This window comes from Schistocerca serialis, chromosome 12, assembly GCF_023864345.2.
Source record: "Schistocerca serialis cubense isolate TAMUIC-IGC-003099 chromosome 12, iqSchSeri2.2, whole genome shotgun sequence".
Classification (NCBI taxonomy): domain Eukaryota; kingdom Metazoa; phylum Arthropoda; class Insecta; order Orthoptera; family Acrididae; genus Schistocerca; species Schistocerca serialis.
The window spans coordinates 18,198,947-18,223,328 of NC_064649.1; the positions used below are offsets into that span (position 1 = coordinate 18,198,947).

At 42.7% G+C, this 24,382-nt stretch overlaps 1 protein-coding gene across 1 annotated transcript in view; it reads right to left on the reverse strand.

Moving 5' to 3' along the window:
* Positions 1-24,382, reverse strand: part of LOC126428077 (uncharacterized) — a 293,361-nt gene that overhangs the window by 7,237 nt on the left and 261,742 nt on the right. The window contains exon 7 of the mRNA XM_050089966.1: positions 2,884-3,095. Within this exon, the coding sequence (XP_049945923.1) occupies positions 2,884-3,095 (212 nt within the window). The remainder of the gene's footprint in view (positions 1-2,883; positions 3,096-24,382) is intronic.

The window sequence follows — 24,382 nt, forward strand, 5'->3', positions numbered from 1 at the left end:
GACCACAAACTTGTACGTCAGTCTGGTGATTCGACCTGTTGTGTTGCCATTCCAGGGGATGCTTTCCAACAAGATAACACTCACGCACATATCGCTCTATCATCCACAACCAGTGTTAACTGTCCCTGTACTGACCGTCCAAGGGCAACAGAACGGAATTCCATCCCAGAAACTGACATCCAGCACCTATATGACACTGTGCACGCACGTTTGCATGCTTGCATTCAACAATCTGGCGGTTACGGCGGTTATTAACAAGGTGAGGATGTGGTAGTGTCTATTTGACCCTCCTCATTTTGTTTTGTTGGTAGTTCTTCGTTGCGGAGTTGCACGTTATTGAAGTTCTCAGTAGCTGTAATTACTGAACTCCCGTCCCTAATGTGTGCACGCACACAGTCGACTGCTGTCCATGAAAGGAGATAAACGAGTGCAAACGGTAAGAGGGTATATTTTACCCTTTTGGTGCTAAGTTTACCCACAACCACAAAGTAGCATTTCTGCGCCATTTTTCAGTTAATCTATTTTCATGAATGTTTTTGGTGTTTTCAGTCAAAATGGACAACAAAAAAGGGAGGCTGATCGTATACGTCATTGGTTGGCGGAATTATCAGACAGTGAAAACTACTTATGATAGATGGCAGTGAAAATGAAGATTGTGTAAATGAGTGCAGCGGCATTAGTGGTACTGAGCAAGATGCAAGTGAAGGCAGTGACAAAGGAGATAATATACCACTAAATGAGCTTCAAAGTACTGCCCACGATGGTGTGTTACAGAAGTAGTCAAGCGATCGGAAAATCAAGTACACAGTTCATTTTATTTTGGTAAAGATGGATCCCAGTGGCAAAAATCCACCTCAACAACAAGTTTGGACCCATTCTGAAAATATCATCAGGCAGGTATCTGGTGTGAGTTTAGTGGCAATATTGGCAAAGACAGAGCTTGAATCCTGGAGTCTGTTTAGCAATGAAAATATGCTTGGTATCATCTTGAAATACACAAATTTGCAGAAAGGAAAGGAGCTTGTGAAGCAGTTGTAAATCACTCTTTATGAAGGAACTGACCATGAGTGAGCTGAAGGCTTATGTAGGCTTTTTGTTTACTGCTGGATTTTACCAATCCGGGAGGCAGAACACCGTTGACCATTGGGCTTCAGGCAGGAGAGGCGTTGAAATATTTCGGCTCACAGTGACACAGCAATGTTTTCATTTTATTGAAAACTGTCTTTGTTTTGATGATAAATCCACACATGAAGAAAGAAAACAACTGGACAACTTAGCACCAATATACCCTATGCCAGACATCGTACGACACCTCATGTTTGCGAAGGTACATTTGTCAAAAACACATTGTTCCATTCCGCCATTTAGAGATGATTAACAGCTTACATCAAAAGTTTATTGTTCATTTTGTGTTTGAAGAAGATTTATCTCGTAAATACGTAGAAAACAATCCGAATTACTGATGAGAATAAATAATTTTGTAGATTTTAAAAAGTATGTAATGTTAAGAGCTGCTAAAACGATTATTTTGTAGACTTTATGAAAAAATTAAGTAATGCTTAATGGTGTTTATTTCTATGAAAATGCTTTAATTAATAAGTCATACATTTAATTTCCATGTTTTGTTAAAAAGTGCCAATAAATACTTAAAAAATATAAATGAAATCGGTCAATATGACACTCTACATCCTTGATGTACCGTTTTTGCACCACATCCTTGCCGGGTTAATGTACCTCCATTTCACATGTGCAATGGCTGTATCTCGCACTTACATTGACCTGTGATCTTGCAATTTAATCACTTAAACATGTTACCTGTATAAATGTATTCCTGAAATTTCATTACTCTACATTAATTACTTTTTGGTGTTGAGATTTTTTTCTATCTGTATACACACACACACCCATTATTGTATTTAATTACTGTATTGTTGAAAAATTACATTATGTAGATTTTAATTTGTATGGTTTATGTATTTAAGATTTATCCATAGACACTATTATGTAGGACCCATTTATTCAGATTCATTTATGTCAAATCCCACACCACTGTTTAATTTCGATCCCCCCCCCCCCCCCCTCACCGAGGGAGCAGCGTAATATGCCGCTCTGCAGCCTATGGAAGAGTTATAAACATAATGAGGATATATAAAACAGGCGATAAAACGTTGACTGTTTAAAACCGGAACATGCCGAAAAGTTGCGAAATGAAAATATAAAAACAAAGGGTCCGTGATGTGATGGTGATTAAAACACATAGAAATTAGACAGGCACAATTAAAAAACACGTGTGACAGTCTGGTTTCTGTTCGCAAGAGTTAAGAAAATACACCTAGCGACAGTATGGTGTCTGTTCGCGACACTTAAAAAGGGGGGGGATGCATAACACGGAACACTCACGTAAACACTGCACTATACAGTAGGCACGAAGGCATATTTGGGGGGGGGGGGGCGGACAGATGAGGGGGATAAGATGGGGGGGAGGGCAGGTAAGACAAAAAAAGGGGGGATGGGGGGTGTGGAAACAGAAGGGGGGGGGGGGGCGGACGCGAGAAGGAGTGGGGAAGGCAGTGGAGGGGAAAGCAAAAGGACTCAGGGGAAAGAATGGAGTTAAGGAGAGTGGAAGGCGGGAGGGGGGGGGGGGGTTAGTGAGACCGTAAAAGGATAGAGGGATGGAGGGGGTGTGTCTAGAAAAATGGATACTCAATAAAATATTGTTGTCTGTCTGTTTCGAACAGGGTGTTTCTGTTCGACATACTTCATCACGTTTAAGCTCCATTAGTACGCAAACAAAGGGAGGATATTCTCTGTTAGTGAGTTATTAGCTCGTCCAGAGCAGCGATTATGACAGTCCGAACTCGAGCGTGCCGACACAGAACTTACCGCGAGTGCCGCAGTTTATGTATCGCCGCCTCCGTCGCCGTGAGCGCCAGTACAGCAGCGCCACCACGAAGGCGACGGCTGCCACGAGAAGCAGGCTGATAGTCACCTCGCTCGCCGTTTTCGACGCGCTGCGGCCAGATGGCAGTGCGGTTCCGGCGTGAGCCTTGTCACCCAGCGGTTTTGCGACTGGTGGCGCCGTCGACGACTGCGGCCTGTAACACGAAAACGGACAACACTCCAGACAGAAGGAAACCGGAATCGAGAGAGATAGTTAAAAGGCTCGCTGTAAATGATATCTAGTTGCAGAATAGTCTGTATCATAACCCACCGTCCCATTCTAACAAGTGCGGCAGTGAAAAGGGCTATTTGGCAACCCTGGGAATATCACGCTACTTTAGGAATAAAAAAATAAAGAGGAGTGGTGCGTGCCATCTCGACAACAAACCTTTTGTCATTTCACTCGAGATGGAATTGAGCACCGGTGAACAACGCGCTGTTGCTGTGAAGGACGAGATTAGTGTTTAACGTCCCGTCGACAACGAGGCCATTAGAGACGGAGCAAAAGCTCGGATAAGTGAAGGATGGAGATGGGACCATCCAAGCATTTGCCTTAAAGAGTGGCAGCTGCTGTAAAAGAGCGCAAGAGCACTTTTGACACAAGGATTTACTGGTTATTTTCTTTGAATGCTGTTAGATACAGTGTAGATGCGGGTAATCTGAAATACACAACATTAAATCTACCGCGCTGTACTATATATTGTTCTTGTAGACTAGGTGAAACTTGGCATCAGGGTCGCGAGCACACCTTCACGTGCGCACGTTTTAGAGCTTCTGCGTATGCGCAACTGACATGAAATCAAATCCATATCTATTTGGTCTGTCGGGCAACTACAGACCAAATACATATGGATGGCTAAATGGTTCAAATGGCTCTGAGCACTATGGAACTTAACATCTGTGGTCATCAGTCCCCTAGAACTTAGAACTACTTAAACCTAACTAACCTAAGGACATCACACACATCCATGCCCGAGGCAGGATTCGAACCTGCAACCGTAGCAGTCACGCGGTTCCAGACTGAAGCGCCTAGAACCGCACGGCAACAACGGTCGGCAATAGATAAGGATTTGATAAATAATGTGCACGGTTCACCACGTTCTCTGCTAGCCCTAACCACTCAAATATAAGGTTACGTCAATGCCACCAAGTGTTAGCACATTGCAGCAGACTTTCATGAACATTGCATAAATCTCGCTGGTGGCAGCACACACATACTTCACTAACTGATAGTAAAATTAGGTCGGACATCAGTATACGTTGTAGTTACACTAATAGAGAAACCTATTTTGTGGAATTATGAACGAGATATAGTACATTAAGTTATAGATTTTATCCTAGACCAATCCATTTGACGCGCTGAAAGCACATCATCGACGATTGTGAGACTGTAGCATTTATTCATGCTTCTGACATCGTTTGACCCTATGGTGGGTCAGGTTTATCTCTACTGTAGACCAACATTGTACATATATCTGAACATTCATTTAGAGCTGTCGCACTGGTTGCCCTGATATTCACCTCAATTGGAGGTCGAAGTCGGTGTGCTTTTGGCCCTTATGGCTCTCAGCTCCTCATTTGCATTCTACTCAAGTGATCTTGTTGATAAATGTACTACTTGAATTTAATCGTTTTCACAAACGGCAGTTTGTGTTTGGAGTTGGCTGTCTACTATGCACGAATCGGCTTTCCTGTGGAGTGTCAACACGGACGCTGTTGAGCCCGTATTAAAAGCTAACAGAAAAGAAAATTACCAGGAAAAGTCAGCAGCAAAGGAACTAGGGCGTTCCAGACCAGATCCGTTGTCTGAGAACGTGACGAAATCATATAAGCGTGACTACAAGCGAGCATTTAAAAAATAAGTGTATAATAAGCGTAAGTTGCGTGGACGCAAAGTAAGAATGCCTGATTTTCAACCCACAAGCTAATTCGTTAACTAACACATGAATTAGGATTCTTATACATTTGTCCGAAAAGATAAAAAAGGACGAAAACTCCCACTTACACAAAAATTCATTCTGGTGCCTTCGGTCACTTCTGCACGTAAACGAGGTTTAGTTCCGCGTTCTGCTATCGGCAATTGGAAAAGTAAACAGGTAATACGTAGTGTGTAAATCCAATGAATGTGCTCTAAGTTATAATAAAAACCACATTATAATCTTAAATTTTTAAAATTAATATGAATAGACAAACCAACTCACCAGTCAGTAAAGTTTACGTCTGACTTTGATGGCAGAAAGCTCGTTGATCTTATCTTCATAGTTCAGACGGTTATCAGTTACGAGGTCGGCTTCGGAAGAATGGACAAGGCGTTCAGTCTCTCCTCAGACAACGCAGAACGTGGGTACGATTTCAGTCTTTTAAGAGCCGAAAACGAGCGTTTTGCTGAACAATTTTGTTAAGTGCCATACACAGAAATATTCTAAGAGCAATGTCAACTATCGGAAACACGGACTGTAACCTCTCTTTTCGTAAAAATTTACTCATTTCGACTGGTATATCACTAATCACAGAAGTTTTCAAAGTCCCGCGAAATGTGCACATTCACTAGGAAAGGAAGGCTCTAAATCTGTGTCATATGACGCTTGGAGTTTTGCTGCACGTTCAACAATATCGCCAGGTGAACCGTTCTTAAGGTTACTGAAAACTGAAGGAGTCCTTCCTCCTCACTAATTCGGTGTTACAAGTTGTCGAGTACTGGGAGAAATGTTTCGACTCTAAATTTTTCCTTTCCAGTCAGAAAAACTTGTTCAGAGTCCGCTTCTTCGTCATCATGAAGTTTGCGTTTTCGTGATCTTTTACAGGTACATTCATAGTCACAATTTCCATGGATTTACTTTCACAATGGTCGAACATGCCACGAATAGATGCAATAAATCCTACAAGTGATTAATTCATGCAGTATTTTAGTATCAATATTTACACTCTGCAATTTCAGATTTACACTATTAAATCCCTGGAGTATGTCCTTCCAAACTGTCATCATGAATACTGCTTCTAGTCTGCTGAGTTGATTCAATAAAGCTGAAGCCTCATTTTACACAAGTGGTTTATCAAATGTATTATTGGCAACATGTGTGATGGCATTGATAACGCCCTCCCAGTTTTCGTGTAGACTTACAAACGCTGCCTATTTTCCTGACCAACGAGTTTTTGATAAACTTTTTACCGTTTTGCTTCCTGGTTTCATTAAAGAAATAAGCTTATCCCAGTGCTGTGTAGAAGCAGAGAAAAAGTTATAAAGGATTTGCACTACACTGAAAAATGATCTTGCTTCCCGACAACAGCTTGCAGCACTGGTGCCCATTAAATTGAAATAACGTGCTGCACAAGGCACATAACGCGCTTTCGGATTTCGTTCATTAATGCGTGTCTGTAAACCAGGCTTGCGTTGTCATATGACTGGTTTCTACTGTCAGTAATATCAATGGAATTTGTAGAAAGGACTTTAAGTACGGTCTCAGCTAAGTTTTCGGACTTGTGTCCCGAGTTTGGTAAAACAGAAGGAAACGTTCAACATGTTCACCACTCTCGTTCACATATCTTAATATGAAGGGTAATTGATCAATGTGTGAAATGTCCGCGATAGAATCTACTATTGTAGATAAATATTCGGCCTGTTTTATTTCACTTACAACAATTCTTTTTATTCGTTCAGAAAGAAGCTCTATTATTTCATCACAGATTGTTAAAGAAAGGTAACTTGTATGTTCCTGCCCTGGATTTCCATATCGTTGAATGTGCTCTGCGAGAAAAGGATCAAACTCGGCTATAAGTTCAAGAGACATCATAAATTGACCATTCTGTAATGAAGGGAATCTTTTAACATGTCTACGTAGGGGAAATCCACGACTTGTTAGCGTCTTCACTACTGCAAACACTCTTTTCAACACACTGCGCCAGTACATATGACTTGATCTATTGTTCCAAGTGACTTTTTTCTTGTTAAGAGTGATAACTCAAAATTTTTATGTTCAAGCGAATTCTCATGATGAGATAAAGTATTAGAAGTATTTTTTTCCAATCTGCAATACCATTAGTAGCAATCGCGGCCTTACCTCCGAACAATTTACATGGTGCACAAAAAACAGCACCGGTGCTACTAGGCAATTACGCAAAGTTGATTCACCATTTACAAGTTTCCGGTAAAATACACTTTTGCTCAGATATCTGGTTGTATCGCCTATTGATCTTATTGGATTAGAAAAATCACCGTTACAATTCTGATTAATGCCACGATGTAAGAGAATGTCGTTTGTCGATTCATTGACATACCATTCTGCAGGATCATCAGTAACGGGGTTATTTCTTTCTGGATCGACACTTAGTTCTTCGTGAAACTCGAAATCAGGAACAATTTGCTTTTATTCACTTTTAACTTCTGTTTCGTCTGTATTTGCTTCTTTTACAACAGCTGCAGTGCCAGAAATATCCGTTCTACTTGAAGTCGAAGCAGCAACATTTTTTGCGAAAAATTTATATACTCTGCCAAGCGTTTTTAGAAAATTGGCTTCTCGTTCTCGCCTTTCCTTCGATAATTTCGGAAATGCCGCCCTACTTAATTTTGCACGGTTGCTATTTTCACTGTTACTCATGTTAATGCACTTACAAAATTGTCAACGAAGTCACAACAGAAGAAAAAATTGTAAAAGGAAAGAAAGGAAGACTGTATCCGGCTCCAATCGTACTACACTGCACATGAGCAGAAAGCTTTTTACTTTAAACGCGGCACACGAGCTCAAAGATTTTTCCTTTAAACACGGAGCGATGAACTGACCAACTCGGATTACTCGACATAAATGTGCTATGAAAGAACGACAACGCAGAAAATTTAATTTCATTGTCGTCTGTTTCTCTGTTGTCAGTGAACAGTAGAAGCACACATGCCGGCTGAAATTCGTTTCGTAAAGAAAACGGGACAGTCCCTTTTTTGCCTTCTGTTTCCCGCGTACCCGGAGTTTTGGCTGGGACGCAAATATGTTCTGAATATTCTTGACACTATCTTTCTAATTTAAAAAGCAAATAGATTTTGCAATTTCTTGCAGTGAGGTGTGCTGGATTGACTCTTATCCCACTTATTCTTGTAACATTTTAGCGGTTTCTGTGGGCAGAAGACAGACTACAAAGTTTACGTAGTCTTGTTTGCAGCTGATGTGGTGTGTTTTAATTTGTGTGAACACTGCTGGTATGCCTACACGCAAATGCACATTTTGTTCCAACATAAAATAAAAATAACCTTTCCTCGAAGAAGAAGAAGAAAAAAAGCTTAGTTAAGAACTCTAATATAAAATTTGCAATGTCACGTACTATTTGATTCACAGCGTAGGAACTCTGATATCGTGCAGGCTGTAGCACAATAAATGAGACAAACGAAAGTTGGTTGCTTCTTCTTTTTTCGCCAAAAAAAGTAACTAAGTAAATAAATAAATGAATTTTTTAAACTGTTGTGAAGTGTATTTCACATATTATTAGATATTCTGCTTATGTTCTTTTCGTATAAACATGTGTTTAAAAATATAAAACATTATCAGTATCAGGTAGTGAAGGGAGACGAAAATTTAATAGTCATGGGTGACTGGAATTCGTCAGTAGGAAAAGGGAGAGGAGGAAACATAGTAGGTGAATATGGATTGGGGGGAAGAAATGAAAGAGGAAGCCGCCTTGTAGAATTTTGCACAGAGCATAACTTAATCATAGCTAACACTTGGTTCAAGAATCATAAAAGAAGGTTGTATACCTGGAAGAATCCTGGAGATACTAAAAGGTATCAGATAGATTATATAATGGTAAGACAGAGATTTAGGAACCAGGTTTTAAATTGTAAGACATTTCCAGGGGCAGATGTGGATTCTGACCACAATATATTGGTTATGAACTGTAGATTAAAACTGAAGAAACTGCAAAAAGGTGGGAATTTAAGGAGATGGGACCTGGATAAACTGAAAGAACCAGAGGTGGTACAGAGTTTCAGGGAGAGCATAAGGGAACAATTGACAGGAATGGGGGAAAGAAATACAGTAGAAGAAGAATGGGTAGCTCTGAGGAATGAAGTAGTGAAGGCAGCAGAGGATCAAGTAGGTAAAAAGACGAGGGCTAATAGAAATCCTTGGGTAACAGAAGAAATATTGAATTTAATTGATGAAAGGAGAAAATATAAAAATGCAGTAAATGAAGCAGGCAAAAAGGAATGCAAACGTCTCAAAAATGAGATCGACAGGAAGTGCAAAATGGCTAAGCAGGGATGGCTAGAGGACAAATGTAAGGATGTAGAGGCTTATCTCACTAGGGGTAAGATAGATACTGCCTACAGGAAAATTAAAGAGACCTTTGGAGAAAAGAGAACCACTTGTATGAATATCAAGAGCTCAGATGGCAACCCATTTCTAAGCAAAGAAGGGAAGGCAGAAAGGTGGAAGGAGTATGTAGAGGGTTTATACAAGGGTGATGTACTTGAGGACAATATTATGGAAATGGAAGAGGATGTAGATGAAGATGAAATGGGAGATACGATACAGCGTGAAGAGTTTGGCAGAGCACTGAGAGACCTGAGTCGAAACAAGGCCCCGGGAGTAGACAACATTCCATTAGAACTACTGATGGCCTTGGGAGAGCCAGTCATGACAAAACTCTACCATCTGGTGAGCAAGATGTATGAGACAGGCGAAATACCCACAGACTTCAAGAAAAATATAATAATTCCAATCCCAAAGAAAGCAGGTATTGACAGATGTGAAAATTACCGAACAATCAGTTTAATAAGTCACAGCTGCAAAATACTAACGCGAATTCTTTACAGACGAATGGAAAAACTGGTAGAAGCGGACCTCGGAGAAGATCAGTTTGGATTCCGTAGAAATGTTGGAACACGTGAGGCAATACTAACCTTACGACTTATCTTAGAAGAAAGATTAAGAAAAGGCAAACCTACGTTTCTAGCATTTGTAGACTTAGAGAAAGCTTTTGACAACGTTAACTGGAATACTCTCTTTCAAATTCTGAAGGTGGCAGGGGTCAAATACAAAGAGCGAAAGGCTATTTAAAATTTGTACAGAAACCAGATGGCAGTTATAAGAGTCGAGGGGCATGAAAGGGAAGCAGTGGTTGGGAAAGGAGTGAGACAGGGTTGTAGCATCTCCCCGATGTGATTCAATCTGTATATTGAGCAAGCAGCAAAGGAAACAAAAGAAAAATTCGGAGTAGGTATTAAAATTCATGGAGAAGAAGTAAAAACTTTGAGGTTCGCCGATGACATTGTAATTCTGTCAGAGACAGCAAAGGACTTGGAAGAGCAGTTGAACGGAATGGACAGTGTCTTGAAAGGAGGATATAAGATGACATCAACAAAAGCAAAACGAGGATAATGGAATGTAGTCAAATTAAATCGGGTGATGCTGAGGGAATTAGATTAGGAAATGAGACACTTAGAGTAGTAAATGAGTTTTGCTATTAAGGGAGTAAAATAACTGATGATGGTCGATGTAGAGAGGATATAAAATGTAGACTGGCAATGGCAAGGAAATTTTTCTGAAGAAGAGAAATTCTTTAACATCGAGTATAGATTTAAGTGTCAGGAAGTCGTTTCTGAAAGTATTTGTATGGAGTGTAGCCATGTATGGAAGTGAAACATGGACGATAACCAGTTTGGACAAGAAGAGAATAGAAGCTTTCGAAATGTGGTGCTACAGAAGAATGCTGAAGATAAGGTGGGTAGATCACGTAACTAATGAGGAGGTATTGAATAGGATTGGGGAGAAGAGAAGTTTGTGGCACAACTTTACTAGAAGAGGGGATCGGTTGGTAGGACATGTTTTGAGGCATCAAGGGATCACAAATTTAGCATTGGAGGGCAGCGTGGAGGGTAAAATCGTAGAGGGAGACCAAGAGATTAATACACTAAGCAGATTCAGAAGGATGTAGGTTGCAGTAGGTACTGGGAGATGAAGAAGCTTGCACAGGATAGAGTAGCATGGAGAGCTGCATCAAACCAGTCTCAGGACTGAAGACCACAACAACAACAACAACAACCAGTATCAACATGTTTTGTTAAACGGATGTCATCAAATCAAAGCTCATATATTGAAGACAGCAGAGCTTTCACATTAATTACAGAAATGGAGGGCTGACTTGATACTTCCCCAAATTTCCACAAGAAATTTAAGTAGAGTCGGGTTTTATATACTGAGGCCCACACATTATACAGTATTTAAGAAACTGCTGATTAGTTTATCACGGCTTTTCAGGGGTCCCGGTATTTTCACGAGGAAAATATGGCAGGGTTAAGTAGAAGCCGACAACATTCTCGGAATAATAACGTTTCAAAAATTGTACTGTAAGATTGCCGTCCTGACAGATTGCTCCAAAATATTTTCAACAAACATGAAGATGATACCAGACAGAAACACAATGTTAAATTTCCGTTCAGTCACCAAGTAAACTATGTTTATTTCCAAGCTTGTACTGTCGAATTTAGTTCTTAAGGCTTATTTAAACTAGCAAGTTATTAAAAAAATTGTCGCTTGTAAGCGTAGTTATTCTAAAAGGTTAAAGTGAGTACAGAGCAAAAAATGGCGCCCCCTTAAGATGCCGCCCCTAGGCCCGTGCCTATATGTAAATCCGCCACTGACTATCAAAGCGTGGGTACAGAACACTGAAGAAACAGGTGACACAGTGCGAAAGTGGGATGGAATTACAAAACGTGCGTGCACTCCAGTGAATTTTGTAAAAGTGGAAGAAGCCTTCAGCAAAGGCCCAGGAATTCTATACGCAGTCATACGCTTCAACATGACATACCGGATCGCAGTCTACACTGAATAAGGAACTGCAATACCACCCATACAAAACTTAGATAGTGCAAAAATTGAATGCGGGCGACCTCTCGAAGAGACAACGCTTTTGCTGGGAATTGTTATAACTCGTATACGAAAACCCAGTCCTGTGCGACAATCTGATCATTAGCGATGAGGCCAATATTTATGTGTCCGGCTTTGTTAATAAGCTAAAATTTGGTTACTGGTGAAGTGAGAATCCCGAAATGCTTCATGAAACGCCACTTTAGAGTCAGAAAGTGCAGTGTGCTGGAGGGGGGGGGGGGGGTGTATCATGGTTTGAGATCACAGAGCCTTAATTTTTTTAAGATGATCGCGGCATTGCTGTCAGGACTAGTGCGACAGATCGCTGATCTCCTAGTAACTTCATCACATTCTTCTAACAAGATGGGCCCACCTCACGGCATTCCACTACTGCGCTACAGAACGTCTCATCTCCAGCAATGGTGACCTCTCCTCGTCCAAAAGATGCCCTGAGTTTTATTCCTTTGGAGTCCTCTGAAATCGCAGATCTTCTGGTGTGACGCACCACACAGGAACTGAAGGACCCAATTTGGGAGGAAGTTAATCGAATTCAAGTGCAAGTCCAGCAAGATGTGGTGCCTATCTTCCATGAAATACTTAAAAGTGTGCAAAGGAAAATAGAGGCAACCTTTGATCAAAAATGGCTCTGAGCACTATGGGACTTAACTGCTGAGGTCATCAGTCCCCTAGAACTTACAACTACTTAAACCTAACTAGCCTAAGGACATCACACACATCCATGCCCGAGGCAGGATTCGAACCTGCGACCGTAGCGGTAGCGCGGTTCCAGACTGAAGCGCCTAGAACCGCTCGACCACTCCGGCCGGCTGCAACCTTTGTGATGGCATTTTCAAGTGATAGGCATTTTAAATAGCAAGCATTTTAAACTGATGCTGCACTTCATTTACACTGCTGAGAATAAATTTTTGTCACTGGTGGAGGTTTCAAAATTGCCCATTTTACTGCAGCGTCTCTTAGGAGCTGCATGTTATGGACAATGACAATGGCACCGGCCAACAACATCTACACTACCGGCCATTAAAATTGATACACCAAGAAGATAAACGAGTATTCATTGGACAAATATATTATACTAGAACTGCCATGTGATTACATTTCCACGCAATTTGGGAGCATAGATCCTGAGAAATCAGTACCCAGAACAACCGCCTCTGGCCGTAATATCGGCCTTGATACGTTAGGGCATTGAGTCAAACAGAGTTTGGATGGCGTGTACAGGTACAGCTGCCCATGCAGCTTCAACACGATACCACAGCTCATCAAGAGTAGTGACCGCCGTATTGTGACGAGCCAGTTGCTCGGCCACCATTGACCAGATGTTTTCAATTGGTGAGAGATTTGGAGAATGTGCTGGCCAGGGCAGCAGTCGAATATTTTCTGTATCCAGAATGGCCAGTTCATGACCTGCAACATGCGGTAGTGCATTATCCTGCTGAAATGTAGGGTTTCGCAGGGATCGAATGAAGGGTAGAGCCACGGGTAGTAACACATCTGAAATGTAACGTCCACTGTTCAAAGTGCCGTCAATGCGATCAAAGGTGACCGAGACGTGTAACCAATGACACCCCATACCATCACGCCGGGTGATACGCCAGTATGGCGGTGACGAATACACGCTTTCAATGTACGTTCACCGCGATGTCGCTAAACACGGATGTGACCATCGAGATGCTGTAAACAGAACCTGGATTCATCCGAAAAAATGACGTTTTGCCATTCGTGCACCCAGGTTCGTCGTCGAGTACACCATCACAGGCGCTCCTGTCTGTGATTCAGCGTCAAGGGTAACCGCAGCCATGGTCTCCGAGCTGATAGTCCGTGCTGCTGCAAACGTCGTCGAACTGTTCGTGCAGATGGTTGTCGTCTTGTGAATGTCCCCATCTGTTGACTCAGGGATCGAGACGTGGCTGCACGATCCGTTACAGCCATGCGGATAAGTGCCTGTCATCTCGACTGCTAGTGATATGAGGCTGTTGGGATCCAGCACGGCGTTCCGTATTACCCTCCTGAACCCACCGATTTCATATTCTGCTAACAGTCATTGGACCAACGCGAGTAGCAGTGTCGCGATACGATAAACGGCAATCGCGATAGGCTACAATCCGACCTTTATCAAAGTCGGAAACGTGATGGTACGCATTTCTCCTCCTTACACGAGCCATCACAACAATGTTTCACCAGGCAACGCCGGTCAACTGTGGTTTGTATATGAGAAAAAGGCTGGAAACTTTCCTAATGTCAGCACGTTATAGGTGTCACCACCGGCGCAAACCTTGTGTGAACGCTCTGAAAAGCTAATCATTTGCATATCACAGCATCTTCTTGCTGTCAGTTAAATTTCGCGTCTGTAGCACGTTATCTTCGTGGTGTAACAATTTTAATGGCCAGTAGTATATATGAAAAGAGAAGGTGCGTATCTTCCATACCCCATGATAAACTGATGGCTACTGGCTAGCTCTGTTCTTTCTGCGAGCGTTGCACCATGATGAAGCATTAGGCAACTGCTGAACTGCTATCTCTTCACCATACCTATGTTTGCAGTGCAGTGCCGCAGATACAAAGCTCGGATCAGTAAGCAGTGTCACTATATGTTACTGTCTCCCCCCCCCCCCCCCCCAAACTCAAACATACAAGGATTCCACAGTTGTAATAACAATGACTAACGGGAGAAGACAAGGAGTTGACTGCCCCATCACTTTTCAACTGTGTGAATGAGTCAGTGATACAAGAATGGCGAAAACACAAATCAGTCGTCGAAGTTGACCACCCAATCATTTTAGGTAGAGGCAAATGATCTTCAGGGTGGGCCAGAAGTCACAATCGTAAAGTATTCAACTAATTTAATTAAAAATGTCGTGTGACGAGGGCCTCTCGTCGGGTAGACCGCTCGCCTGGTGCAAGTCTTTCGATTTGACGCTACTTCGGCGACTTGCGCGTCGATGGGGATGAAATGATGATGATTAGGACAACACAACACGCAGTCACTGAGCGACACAACACCCAGTCCCTGAGCGGAGAAAATTTCCGACCCAGCCGGGAATCTAACCCGGGCCCTTACGATTGACAGTCCGTCGCACTGACCACTCAGATCCTGGGGGCGGACAACTAACTTAATGTAGACACTGAAGAGCCAAAGAAACTGGTAAACCTGCCTAATATCGTCTAGGGTCCCCGCGGGAACACACAGAAGTGCTGCAACATGACGTTCTGCGTTTTGACAAAAATATGATTTTGAACCATTAATGTACTGTTTTCCGCCTGTAAAGATGGTTGTTACAACTGAGACCCGTATAGAATAAATATATAACTGTGCAGCCGATGGCGCGAATATACTTATTTCCATAATTTCCATTATAAAACCAGAAGGAACTCTATGCTTCAGAGAGTCCTATTTTAAATAAATAGGAGCAGATGGAAGAACTTGAAAAGAAAGAAAGCATGATTGTCAGGAAAATTTTAGGATCTCAGCAACTATTGACAGTACTTGGAAGAATACGAAAGACATGCCCTAAAAGTACTCCGAAATGGAAATGCGCAGAAGCTGGTTGCAATTTTATGGGCATGGGCATGGATAACCAAAATGATCTTCAGTTACATCACATTATTCATTCAGAAAGAGATGCACATGGAACTGCTATTACACTACAGATGATAGGAAACAGACAAGAATTTAAAAGTAAATTTTTTGAAGAGAAACCAGTAAAAAGGAGGACTATACATTACACTTCTAAGGAGGAGAAAATGTAAAGAAGTGAAGGAACGAAGAGAGGAGAAAGGTCACGAGGCCGTAAGTTCTACGTAGGTGAGCAAATTCGAAAGAAGAAGAATAATTTGTATGCAGCAGCGCTTTGTACATTGTTTTAGTATAATTTTCGCGAAGTTGTAGGTAAGAGAAATACAGTACAGCACTTCAAAGGCATTCTTCCGAAAAACTGAGGCGTACAATAAACTCGCATAACTCTGACAATTAGTCTTGACGTTATTTTTCCCCCCTTGCTGGAGAACTTTGAAAACTGCTGTACTGGCGCACCATCCTCACCCCAAGAATCCTCCCTTCGACCTCCAACTGCTCTTAAATACACTTTACATGTTGCACTTTCTACCTTCAGGCGATTTTACTTTATTGGCACTGGCAGATTTTACGTTATTGGCACTATTATCACATGAGACGTAATTAATTTCCTATCTTCCCTGTCCAAGAAGTTGACCATAGCAATAAATCTTCTCGTGTAATTTTACTACACTGAGAGGACAAAAGTCTTGGGATACCTTCGAACCTCCTTTTGCCCGGCGTAGTGCACCAAAAAATGGCTCTGAGCACTATGGGACTTAACATCTGAGGTCATCAGTCCCCTAGAACTTAGAACTACTTAAACCTAACTAACCTAAGGACATCACACACATCCATGCCAGAGGCAGGATTCGTAGTGCAGCAACTCGATGTGGTATGGACTCATCAATCGTTGGAAGTCCCCTGGAAATATAATGAGCCATGTTGCCTCTACAGCCGTCCATAATTGCGAAAGTGTTGGCGATGCAGGAGTTCGTGCACGATCATGTTCCATAAATGTTCGATGGAATTCATGTCGGGCGATCTGGGTGGCTTTATCATTCGCTCGAATTGTCAGAATGTTCTTCAAACGCGAACAATTGTGGTCCAGTAACATGGCGCATTGTCATCCGTATAAATTCCATCGTTGTTTGGGAACGATTTCCAGTTAGCGCTCGGTTCAGTTTGACCAGAAGCCCAGTTTCATTCGATGTAAACACAGACAACACCATTACTGAGCCATCACCAGATTGCACAGTGCCTTTTGACAACTTGTGTCCACGGCTTCATTGAGTCTGCGTCGTACTCAAACCCTACAATCAGCTGTTACCAACTGAAATCGGGACTCATCTGACAAGGTGACGGTTTTCCAGTGGTCTAGGGTCCAACCGATACGGTCACGAGCCCAGGAGAGGCGCTGCAGGCGATACAGCTATGGCACTCGCGTCGGTCGTCTGCTGCCGTAGCCCAATTACGCCAAATTTCGCGGCACTGTCCTGTCGGATAGGTTCCTCGTACGTCCCACATTGGTTTCTGCGGTTATTTCACGCAGTGTTGCTTGCATGTTAGCACTGACAACTCGACGCAAACACCGCTGCCTTCTGTCGTTATGTGAAGGCCGTCAGCCACTGCTAAGAGGTAATGCCTGAAATTTGGTATTCTCAGCACTCTCTTGGCGCTGTGGATCTCGGAATATTGCATTCCCTAACGATTTCAGAAACTGAAAGTGGCAAGCATGTGGCTGTCACTACCACTCAGCGTTGAAAGTCTATTAATCCCAGTTGTGCGGCCGTAATCCGGTCGGAAATCTTCTCACGTGAATCACCTGAGTACAGGTGAAAGTTGAATTTTTTTCCCTTTATTGTTATTTTGACTCCTTATACAAAGGTAGGCCGGCATCGGCAATATTACGCCACTCTTCGGCCACAGATAATACATTTATTACAAGTTGAGACATCGAAAAACGAAACAACACGGTGGATAGACAACAGTAGACACACAAACTTAAAATATATGAAGTCGTTCACAGTTGTAGCGTCCAAAGAAAATACGTGCAGCACTCGGACACTAGCAGAGACGACAAAAACGGCACACGTGAACGAAGGAGCACAAATGACGAAACACGGAATCACTAACACGATGGCACACACAAAACACTGGCGACAATCTCCGGCGCGTGAATGTTCACTTTAAGTGTACGAGTCTCGGGACCTGCCAAAAGGTGAAAGGTGGGAGAGGGGAGGGTGTAGATGCCAGTGGCAGAGGAGATCGGAGGAGGAAAGAAGGTGGGGGGGGGGGGGGGGGGAAGCCCAGGGCAGAGGAGGGAGAGAAGGGAGCCCTTGGGAAAAAAGCACAGGGGGTGGATGGGGAGGATCACAGTTGGTAGGAGGGGTAGATGCAGGGGAGGAGGGCACCATCAGGGAGGGGGAGTTGGTGGAAGGCACCTTGGGCGAGGGTATGGGGACAGATGGAGAGCAGGGGGATATGGAAATGCAGGTGCGGCAGCAGACAGGGGTGGGAGAGTTATCCATTCGAGGAAAAGGAGAAGGTGCGGGAACGGTATGATGTCATATAGGATCCACGTGGGGGAGGGGAGGCAGATACAATATTTATTTATTTTTATTTATTTATTTATTTAACCTGATCAGATTAGGGCCATCAGGCCCTCTCTTACATCGGACCAGTGTTCCACACATGCAGCATTTCACACATCAGAGTAACATCATGAACATAGTTTAAATGAGAAAATTAGCTTACTCTAGTGTCAATATGAGTTTAAATGAGAAAATTAGCTTACTCTAGTGTCAATATGAATAAAGACTAGTGACTAAGACCTAATAAAGTAAATGCGGAAGTATTTTTACAACAGTTGCTATACATACAGATTATGATAAAAGCAATAATAATAACAGTAAAACAAAAAATCAAATAATAATGATAAACATGACTAAGACCTAATAAAGTAAATGCTGGCAGTATTTTTACATCAGGTGCTATACATACAGATTATGGTGAAAGCAATAATAATAACAGCAAAAAAAATCAAATAATAATGACAAACATGAGAAAGATTCGCAATAGTAATGAAGGTTTGTGCAGATGTACATTAATATTTAGATGTTTACTAGTATAGCGAGTTTTGGGTAGGGGAGGTTTAAGGAGGGGGAGAGAGGGAAGTAATGAGATGAAGTGCACTCATGTACAGAGGAAGGCATTACTGTTGCTTAAGTAGATACGTCATTAATTGTTTTTTGAAGCCGGTCATGTTTTTAAGTTCTCTAACATAACGAGGGAGGTTATTCCAGAGTCGGGTTCCCGCTACTGTAAAGGACTTGGAGAAGGTGACTGAGCGATGCAGTGGAACGGAGAGGATTTTATTATGATGGGAACGTGTGTTTCTGTCGTGTTGTTCCGACATGAGTGTTAGGGACGAGGAGAGATATGAGGGACAGTGTACATTTATAAGGCAGTAGATGAGACAGAGTGTATGGAAATCTCTGCGTTTGTCTGCACGCAGCCAGGACAATTTTGCATATGCTGGTTAAATGTGATCAAAAAGTCGAACGTCACAGATATATCGGACGCAGGCATTCGTGACCAGTTCTAGACGTCGGGAATTTTCCTGAGAGAGGCCTTGTAGGATAATATCGCTGTAGTCAATGATTGGGAGTATAAGCGTTTGTACTAATTTCTTTTTCAGATCGAAAGGGAAGAGTTTTTTATATTTTTGTAGGACATGAAGGGATGCTGATGCTTTTTTGCACACTGCAGTTACGTGCTCTGTCCAATTTAGATTTTCATCTATTATTACTCCCAAACTCTTTGCTGAGGGCGAGAAGTTAATAATTGTTCCATTTAGGATAAGAGGTGGTACGGATTCCCGATGTTTTGGGCTAATAAGCTTAGAGTGACCAACAAGTACCGCTTGGGTTTTAGATGGGTTTAGTTTTAGACCTATGTCCTGTGCCCATTTTGACAGTGCGTTGACGTCAGTATTGAAATTTTCAATAGCGTTCTTGAGATTGCTTGGTTTCGCACTTAGATACAACTGAAGGTCATCAGCATACATATGGTATTTGCAATAGGTCAGGACCGATGACACATCATTGACATAAAGAGAGAAGAGTATAGGACCTAATACTGAGCCTTGGGGAACGCCTGACACTACCTGCCGTCATTGTGATTTTATATCCCCAGACAGGACGCGTTGCTGACGAGACGTCATGTATGAGCGAAACCATTGCACTGCGCTTGGTGAGAAATTTAGACCGCTAAGTTTGGCTAGTAAGATGTCGAAGTCGACAGTATCAAATGCTTTGCTGAAATCTAAGAAGCAAATGATAGTCGCTTCTTGTCTGTCCATGGCAAGTTTCAGGTCATCTGTTACCTTTATCAGAGCGGATGTTGTGCTTCGATGTTTACGGAAACCTGATTGGTATTCGTCTAATAGGTTGTTAGTAATTAGGTAGTTGGTGAGCTGGTCATGAACTATATATTCTAAGGCCTTTGATAGTGCAGGAAGAAGGCAGATGAGGCGGTAGTCAGAGGCTGCTGTGGCGATGTCCTTTTTAGGCAGTGGCTTAATTTGTCCCAGTTTCCAGGCCTCAGGGAAAACACTTGTGATTAATGAATCGTTGAAAATGTCTGTTATAAGAGGGCAGTAGTTGGTCAATAATAAGTTTTACCAACTGGATAGTGATACCATCATGTCCAGTAGATGCTGATCTAATCCGCATTATGGCTTTCTTGACAGTACTGCAAGTGACGTGCTGTAGATAGAATTTTTCTTTGCTGCAGTCGTTCATCCCAATGAAGTAATCAATGATTCTCTGTTTTTTTTGCGGATCAATTTTGGTTGCAGGTAATGTGAAGAATCGGTTTAGTTCTTCAGCTGGGACCATGGGATTTTCTGCAACTTTTATTTTGCCTAAACCGAGACTACGGAGATTTTTCCACAGGATAGCTGGTCTACATCTATTGTCAGCTAATGTACGGGCATGTCTGAGCTTAGCGTTTCTCACCGCTTGACTGACTTTGTTTCGTTTCTGCTTGTATACAGCGTGATTTTCAGGTGTAGGGTGTATCTTGTATGCTCGATGTGCAGCATCTCTGAGATTCATGAGCTGTTTTAATTCATCAGTCAGCCAAGGTGCAGGTTGCCTTTTTGCTTTTCTGGTCTTTATTGGAGCATATTTGTCATATAGTTGAGTAATTGTGTTAGTGAAATCGTGGAGTTTGTCGTTTATGTCCATGAGGGGAGTAGAAGTCATCCCCCAAACTATTTCTTGTGCCTCAGTTTCGAGTTCAGGAGGGGGGGTGAGGGAGTGTCCTCCCAGTTCTGTGCAGTGAAAGCGGCGGGGAGGGGGAGGGGGTAGGTCCCCGGGGAGGGAACGGGATCTGCGGCCAAGGTCAGCGAGGTCTGCAACGGTTATGGAAGTAGCCGTGGGCTGGCAGGGGAAGGAATTTCGCTAAATACAACGGGAGTAATCTGCACGTTATGACAGAGTGTGATATTAATTGCACTTATGAGGATAACAACTAAAGTATGATGGTGGGTTGCTAATTAAGGATGGAAGTGAGGCTACCTTATGCAATAATTAACACAATTACATGAGAAAAACAATTAAAAATGAAAATAGTTATGTCGAGAAACGAAAAGTTGATAATACAAATAATAACAAATATTACACGAGAAAAAATAATTAGAGATAAAAAAAATAGCTATTTAGAGAAACGAACAATTTGATAATACATTAGTTACGAAGTGGTTGACAGTGTAAACAATATAAACATACAGGTTAGTGGCAGCAAGATTAGACATGATTTAGCTTCTAAAGCACAGGCTTTCGAGTTCATTAACACTGCAAATTGTTTTCTTTCCGTTTTCGGTCTTAACCATTATCCTGCCGTCATTTGTCCATACGTTATGTAGTCCAAATTTCGAAATCGCGCTCTTCAAAATGTTTAGTCTTTCAGAGGTCAGATCCTCGCGTACTGTCAGACCCGACTTGGCGAGATTCTTCTTTGCTCTGAAGATTTCAGATCTCTTCCTATACGACATAAATTTCACTATTATGGGTCTTGGTTTTGTAGAACCTGGCGACTTACGACCCACTCTATGACTTCTGTCAATGTCACTCAGAGTCACCTGCACGCCTAGCTTTTCTTGGACAAGGTTTATCACAAGTTCATCTGTGTTCTCCCTGCTGCTCTCTGGAATGCCGAACAGTCTGAGATTATTGCGTCTCTGATATTGTTCGAGCTCGTCCGTCTTCTCGATCAATTTCTGTTCGAGCAGCCGTGCTTTCTCCTCACTTGCTTTTAACGATGCGTCCGGTGCACGGATCTCGCTCGCATTCGCCTCCAGAGTTTTCTGTATTTTGTCCGTCACTGCTGCAGTGACGGCATCAGTGATGGTTTGAACATCGAGCCCGAGCGTCTCCTTGTCCTGCAGCGCGGCACTCACCTCACCTCAGCCTTCACGAGTGCGGCGATGTCAGCGATGCCGGGCGGAGCGGCCGCAGCTCCCGGTGTAGACTCCACGCCTGCGCTGTCGCCGGCCTGGCCGTTGGTTGCACTGCGCGTTGTTCGGCGATTTTCCATTTTTAGTGCGATTCCGTGTAATTGGTGCTCAGTATGTGATGTAAAATACGACACTCGGCAGTAGATATACGGCTTTAGTATATGTACACTAGCCTAACTGCTTAAAACACCTCCAGATTTCACGTAAACTTGCGAGCCAAGCTAACGCACGTCACTCACTCGCCGCCATGTTTTTCTGTGGCGAGGCGGAGCGCATGGCGTTCTAGGATTTGAAGGGATTTGTAAAAGGTAGGAGGGGCGGAGATCCAGGCGGAATGAGCGTAGCATAGGATAGGACGGATGAGGGATTTATAGGTGTAGAGGATGGTGGAGGGGTCCACACCAACGTGCAGCCAGAAAGGAGCTTGAGGAGACGGAGTCGGGACTGTGCCTTGGCTTGGATAGTCCGGAGATGGAAGGTCCGTGAGAGGCGACGGTCAAGGGTGACGCCAAGATACTTGAGGGTGGGAGTGAGGATGATAGGACGCCCATAAATGGTGATACAGAAGTCGATGAGACGGAAGGAAGGGGTGGTTTTGCCTACAATGATCGCCTGGAAAGCTCCATCAATGCACTGCCCTTTTATAGATTGTCTACGCGGTACTACCGCCACCTGTATACGTGCATACCTCTATACCAATTTTTTCACCATAGTGTACAACAGTATGTAACTTGCAACTGTGTGCACACCCCGGACTATCGGTTTAGATGTACAGTTTCCCTTGTCTGCTCCTTACATAGTCTCTGTTACGCCTCGCAGTTACTGTACTGCTGAACAGTAGTACATTACGTCCTGACACTTTCATCTTTATCCACCAGTTCCTATTGTTCACCACCAGAGCATTTATAAATTTTTCTGCGGATTCAGCCCTCCCCAACAGCTGAACGGTCAGCGCGTTGGAATACCATGCACGGGGGCCTGAGTTCGATTCCCGGCTCGGGTGGGAGATTTCTCCCCCTCAGGGACTGGGTGTTGTGCTGTCAACATCATTTCTTGGTGTTTTATTATGGACGCATTACGCGTCTCTGCCCAAGTTAATGAACAGCAAAACTGTAACGAAACTCTAGGCGGTGTAATAAATCTTGGCCAGACTTGGGTTAATTTTCTTGTATTTCTCTTCTGTAGAGATTTCTGTATGTTTGTATGTATGTCAAAAAACTATTTTTATGTCAATTTACACACACACACAGACACACACACACACACACACACACACACAAGTGCGCGCGCACGTACGCACATACACATATTTCACAGAGTCGATTTTATGCCATGAAAATTTGTACTCACTATTTTAAAATTATGTGATCTGAAATATATGGTCTACGTTACATGCAATAATCTGTATTTTTAATCTGTCTCCATATACATTATTAATTTTCCTCTCGCTAATGAAATCGATTTTACAAAAGAACAGGAAGCTACTATTTTTCATATTCTTAAAATCTGCAACCATTCTTTTTAATCACGTGGCATATATATTTGACTTAAATAAATGTTTTCAGAAAACAATGTGTAAATTAAAACTGATAGTTCCAACCGAAAAAGTGCCGGCAGGGGGGGGGGGGGGGGGCGAGCGGTTCTAGGCGCTTCAGTCTGGAACCGCGCTGCTGCTACGGTCGCAGGTTCGAATCCTGTCTCGGGCATGGATGTGTGTGATGTCCTTAGGTTAGTTAGGTTTAGGTAGTTCTCTGAGTTCTGGGGAGTGATGATCTCAGAAGTTAAGTCTCATAGCGCCCAGAGCCATTGAACCATTTTGAACTGTAAAAGTCATGTTAGTACTAATACTAATTTGAACGATTTCCTTTTCTAGAAGGTACTAAATTCGTAACATATAAAATTTATTTTGTCGCTAAGAGCATCAGATACGTTAGGATCGTTTCAAAAATGACTGTGCGCACTATGGGACTTAACATCTATGGTCATCAGTCCCCTAGAACTTAGAACTACTTAAACCTAACTAACCTAAGGGCATTACACACATCCATGCCCGAAGCAGGATTCTACCCTGCGGCCGTAGCGGTCACGCGGTTCCAGACTGAAGCGCCAAGAACCGCACGGCCACATCGGCCGGCGAATCGTTTCAGAGAGCGTTCTTAGACAGATTATGTTTTCTACAGGGTGTGGGCAAGTTTTATACTCTGGGTATTTGAAGAAGCGTTTATGTTAACAGAAGTGATGTTGCAAAAGCTTATATGAATAAACTACGCTGCGAAACTTTATTATTATTATTATTATTATTATTAAAGACGAAACAAAGGAAGTAGTCCTGACACTGACATCGCCGTTGCAAGGTAAGTTAAACTTTTCTTCAAACGTGATGCTTATTTTCTTATAAACTATTCTACGCGCTGTAAAAACTGGTACCCCTGACCAATATCGTGTAGGACCCCCGCGAGAGCGCAGAAGCGCCGCAACACGACGTGGCATGGACTCGAC